Source organism: Alligator sinensis, unplaced genomic scaffold (assembly GCF_000455745.1).
Source record: "Alligator sinensis unplaced genomic scaffold, ASM45574v1 scaffold553_1, whole genome shotgun sequence".
Lineage (NCBI taxonomy): Eukaryota > Metazoa > Chordata > Crocodylia > Alligatoridae > Alligator > Alligator sinensis.
Genome location: NW_005842389.1, coordinates 632938 through 638772, shown reverse-complemented (window position 1 = coordinate 638772; position 5835 = coordinate 632938). Strand labels below are relative to the sequence as shown.

Below are 5835 nucleotides of genomic sequence, written 5' to 3'. Positions count from 1 at the left end.
GTGCAGGGTTGGGGGTCCATTGATGAATTTAGAATAGGGCTCTGGGAGCGGTTGATCTGGAGATACTCAGCCCAAAAGTTGGTCCCTGGCATTGATTAACTCAGGCCAGGGCTTCTGGCCCTTGATCAGTGACGTTTAGAGATTTCCCGGTTGTTACATTGTCTTCTATTGAGTTCTTCTGTTGGTTGATCTGCAGCTTCCCAGGTGTTAATTGCTGCCTGCTTCCATGTTACACATTCAATCACGTTATACATTCAATCACTGATTCACTCACTCTTTCAGAGGCCAGCCTGATACAGGGAAGGACAGTTTGATTCCTGCCCTTGTTAACATTGTTACACTGTATAATTTACTTATGAAACTAAACACATTCAGTTGAAAGTTGAAAGGTGAGGAGTATAAAATATAAGCTACAAATGCCATGGCACACAAATAGATAAAAATACCAAAATACAAGGGGAGATACAAAATGCACACATACAAATTTTAAAACACAATTCCTTATCTTACAGTGAAAGAGAGAGGAAGGAAGAAAAGGTAGAAAAAGAGAAACATATCCAAAGAGGGGAGAGCAAATGCAGGCAAGAGGAAAAGGGGGCTTTCTGCTACACCTTTTAAAACTATAGAGCCCAAAACAGCACACAATAGAAACCAAACAATGTGTTTATGCTGCAATTTGAATCAGAAGCCTGGCCTCTATAATTTTGCTTCTTATTTTCAAAGTAAAATGTGAACCTACTTGTAACAGGGGCTGAGGCGGGAGCCCTCTTACTAAGGAAGTTTCAGGTGAGAGTGACCTGACAATGCCCCCGCCAGGGAAGGGAATCACATACCGGGGGCAAGACAGGGTGATTAGCGCACCACGACCAAGATAAAAGTGGCGATGGGGGATTCACAATTTGCCTTCAGGCACAAGAAGAAGTACGGAGAGAAGTCTGTCTCGAAGGACCGGGAGGATGGGGAGACTGCCCATGAGCAGGAAGGACACCGAGAATACAGTGCTGGGAATGACTTGACTGTTCAAATTAAGGCAGGCTACGTACCAGTGAATTATGGCATCTCTGGTGAGTGTGGTAAAGCTGGGTCTTCATGGGACAGCCCAGCAAGGGAACCCCTTGTGAAGAGGGTCCCCCCTAGAAGATGTGTGGGCTGGAAGAGCTTCTCTAAGCCCAAGATAGCCTAAAAGCTTTTCCAGCACTAGAAGCAACGGCGAAAGAGGCAGCGGAGTGACCATTATTGCTCTTAATGGGACAGTCCTTTTGAACACGGAGAATGTGTCTGATTAACGAGGCCGTTTACTGAGCGACAATATTTGTTACAAAGTATTTGTAAAAACTTGGGGGCACTGAGTTCTTATCTATAACTTGTAATCTCGCCGCTAATGAGGCAATTAGCGGGACTGTTGTTGCCATCTAACCTCTTGCAAAGAAATAAAGCCATCTTGTTCAAAGTTAACAACAGAGTGATGGGAGTGTTTCCTAACCCCATAAGATCACTGATACACTCTTTTTTCTTCCCATCTAAGTCGTGGCAGACGAGTCCAGAGGGAAACCCCATTAGGAACATTCACCCGCTCATACTACTGTATTCATGTTAAAATTTTCCATCATTAAAGATGTGAAAAATGAGAGTGCTTCTGATGGGAGAGGACAGTCTGGCCTAGCAGAGTCTATCTGTAATTTAAACCTTTTCTCACAATATTTATACCGTCCTTTTTTTTCAGTGGAGTATAAAGCAGATATGTTGAACAGAGCTACTAGATACTTTTTATTATTTAATTAGGAAATGTTTATCAAAGCTGAAGTGTTTCATAGAGAAATACCCATCTCAATAGTTTTTTTCAAATAATTTTTTTTTTAATTTAATTACTGAAAATTTTCTTTACATATTCACAGAGAAACATTCAAGTTTTCTGGAATTTTGGCTGATTATAGTGAATAAATAATTATTTGAAATTCAGAGGGGCCCAGTATTTTTTGGCCAGGCAGTCTTTATTACCTAATTCTACACGTGAACCTGAAGAGAAGAAGAATGTTTCTTAATTACTCTTCTTTACAAAGTTCTGAACAATCTACCCATGGCACAGCTAAGCAGGCAAGAAACTGATTCTTCAGTGAGTTTGCTATTTTCCATTATGTCCCATTCGATGGATAGGTTTCCTTTACAATCCTGGTTACTGCACGCCCTCAGAAAGTAGGAAACCCAGATTCTAGTGCCCCTGCCCAGAGGGGTTTGAACCTGCCTCCCAGGACAGGGCTATGGTCACCAAGCCACAGCTCAGGCATTATGCAAGCCCCTCACTAGCCATCCTTTTTGGTTGAGCCACTGCACCTGCTGTTTAATAGTTACTGGATGAAATGAATAGAGGGCAATGGGAGAGTTTCTGCCTCATTGGGAGGCGCAGGTTTGCATTAATACCCATCTCCTCCTTCCCACTAGCAGAGAAGTTGGTGCAGTGAGCCACCCCATCCTCCTGCTGAGTCTCTTTCTCCTCACCCCACACATCTGCCTCACCTTGCTGTGGGCCAGCATCAAGGGAGGACTGGAGAAAGGCCTGCCTAGTACCTGACTGGTGGCCTGGTGGAGCACTGTCCTGAGAAACAGGTAATGGGGGTCCCTAGATTAATGCCTCAACCACAGAACTGTGGGACTGAACCATGGGAGGCCCTCCTTCTCTGGTGCCAAACACCTGCTACTCATGTGCTCTTTCCTGGCTCCAATTTCAGGACTTACTTTCCCCCAGCAATGCGCGTGCAAAGACAAAGGCATTTGCAGCCCAGGGTTGTCAAGCTCAGCATGGTCAGCAGTCTGTTGCATGCGTATCCATCCACACTGCACATGGCCAGTCATCAGCTCTGATTTGGTCTGCCGGGGCAATTCTCCTGACTCTGGTACTCTCTGGACACTGCACCAGGATTTCTTTCAGGACTTGGCAATTCAGCTCCAGAATCTGTCCAGCCCTTGGTCCCCCAGTCACCCCTCAGTGACAAGATCATTGGTCAAGCCACCCATGACCTGGACCTTAAGATAGACAAAGGATGCCTAGTGTCTTCTCTACTGACTGTCTTTGGCCAAGCAGTGCCTCAAGGCTCTGGCTCTTCTCTCCACCTCACAGGGTGGAGTCTTCATTTGCATGTCCCCATGTCCCACCATCTTTGAGCAGCTCTTTGGCATGGAAGCTTAAGGCTGCATGACCCAGGCACTGGAAAGGCTCTTCCTCAAGTTCTGTCCAGTGATCTGTGAGTCTGAAAGTAACATGCACTACCTGGGAGACATAAAGAATGGTCTTCCCTGCAGATGATCTGCTGCTGCTTTGGAACCAGAGGCGAAAGCAGTGGCTGGTGCCCAGGACCTCAGATGGAGGCAGGGGCAGCAGAACTTCAAGATAAGCAGGGCCACCTTCATGGAGATCTGTGCCCAGCTGCCCCATTGCTCTCAACAGGCAACAGGCAACAAAGGCAACATGAGCCATGAGCTGTTGTTGGCTACTGTGAGAGTGTCCCTACCCGACGTGACTCTCTACTCATGTGATGGGTGGTTTAGAGCTCCCTGGAGCTAGCGTATTTAGGGTGTTACAGCTGAAGTTTTATGGGAGGGTTCTTTTTACTCTAGCTTATCTACCCAATCTTTCCTGCCATAACTTGGTATAATAAAGAAAAAAGAAGGAGGGAGGCTACCTACCCTACTTGGCTGTTATCCTTTCTAAATATGCTCAGTAAGTTGGCTGTTACTGGCTAGGTATAGACAGGCCACTCTTTGGTGAATATAGATGTGTGTCTCAGAGGGCTGCTGGGCTCAGAGCATCTCTTTGCACAAGCATTGTTGCCTGCAATACCCTCACTCATGGTTTTGATGTCTTCTTCTACCACAGGCTCGGCTTTGTGATGGTTGCTCATTGCTGGGTCCCGTCGGTCACCTCTCTCGACTCCTTTACTTCAGGTAAGTGTGGAGACTCCTCTGAGTCTCAAAGGGAGAAAGTTCCTTGCTTTCGTCCCTTTACCCCTCCTGGGGTGGTGTTTACTATTCTTCTTTTAGTATAGATGTTTTCCTCTGCAGAGTGCCCTCTGCGTCTGCCAGTCTATCTCCATCTCACTTGCCCTTTCATCTCCTCTCCTTCCGGTTGCTGTGGGGCATGGTTTTTGAGTGTTCCCTGTCCCACGCCCAGCCAACCAGAACTGGCAGGAACTGATAAACCAGGCTCCATGTGTCCTGCTCCCCGGCTCCCGTCAGGTTCTTCAGTAAGTACTTGTGCTCAGGGCACCCGCCCCAGCACTTATTATTCTCTTCCACTCTGGCAGCATGATCTTTGCTGCCACAGCTACAATGGACCAGCTCACAGGATCATAATAAATTCTAATTTATTGTACAGGATGTGAAGTTACCAATAAAATCATAAATGCAAACTTTGAGTTACGAGGGGTACTGGGCACCTTAGCACACACATACACACATGCACTCACTCATTCAAACCCATGCCATTTAAACCTATGTAGTTAGTGTATAGCAGCTGCTGTAGTGATTCTGAGAGCACTGGTGTCAGTATATCTACCTGTCCAAGGCCCTGAAGTCGGCTGTCGATGGTCAGCTTTCTTCAAGGCGGTGTCTTCTCCAGAAGGGCGTCGCCTGCTTGTCCTTCTGCTTCAGTAGGTCAGTTGCTGGATGAGTGGGCACCACGGAGGGTCACGCTTCACTGCCATTTATCCCTTTCTGGCAGACTTGTGTGATCCCCCGACATCATCTTGGCTGCCTAATCTGGAGGTCGCTGTCCCACATGGGTCTTGAGTAGTGCCTGACAGCTGTTTGTCACAAGGGTCTCACCTGCCAGTAGTGCAGTCAGAAGTCAGTTTGTGATTTTGATTCATTAACAATGGTATTGTTAAGGGTTGCAGAAATAGTCAATAGGGTGGGTGCTCAGTTCCAGGAATCAGTTCCTTGACTTGATTAGCCTAAAAAGACTTGTAGAGTAGAGTTTTGTAATGGTAAATTCCTCTGGCTAGGCTATTGTCATTTAATTACCTACTGATCATCATACTGTGGCAGGACATTGTTGGTGCCTGCCACTTTAAGGGCTGAGCCAAGCAGCCAGCAGGTGCTTGATTGCAGTGGCCATTTTAAATCTCTGGCCACCTATATAAACAGAGCAGTTTGCTGCTGGCAGGCCAGGCAGTAAAATTGCCTGGCTGCAAGGCTGTATGCAACATCCTGGAGGTAAGGGCAGGAGCTTAAGAGGACAGTTTGGAGGCTCCTGGTTCTGGGTCTGACCAAAACTGCACCCTGCTGGGAGTGGGTAGCCTGGTGGGGCTCTCAGTGGTGCGGGAGCCCCCAGGAAATGCCAGGCCAGTTACCAGCCCTGTGAAAGGTGAGTAGGGGCACCTTAATCCCAGCCCTCACCATCGGGTGTGCTATCTATACCATCGGAGCAGGGAAGGCCAGGTAAGCTTCAGGGAGTGCCTGAGCCTGCTGGGGGAGTGACCCCATGGGGCCAGGCATGCTTCAAGAAGCACCTGAGCCAGGAATGGGGGATCCCAATCCCTGAGTGCAGACAGAAGGCATAGACCCAACTGAGGGACTCAACTGGTCAATGCTGGGCCAGGACTGGAAGGGTCAAAAGGTCAGGGGCCCACCACGAGGGACGCCCATATAAAGCGAAGAAGCTCAGGATCCTGACTGGCCTGAGACGGGGCCGGGCTTAAACGGAAGCTGAAGGTCCCGTGGAAAGGGCCACAGCTAATGGGGGAAGGGGATGGTTTAGTTGATTGCCTGAGATGCCATCTGCGAGGCTTGGGCCATAGCATAGGGATGGAAGTGAGCCACGGATAGCCCCCCCCCCCCAAT

General features: G+C 47.9%; 1 protein-coding gene across 1 annotated transcript in view; it reads left to right on the top strand.

Moving 5' to 3' along the window:
* Nucleotides 1-883: 883 nt before the first annotated feature.
* Nucleotides 884-5835, top strand: part of LOC102385371 (olfactory receptor 1J4-like) — a 23211-nt gene continuing 18259 nt past the window's right edge. The window contains exon 1 of the mRNA XM_006029627.2: nt 884-1064. Within this exon, the coding sequence (XP_006029689.2) occupies nt 884-1064 (181 nt within the window). The remainder of the gene's footprint in view (nt 1065-5835) is intronic.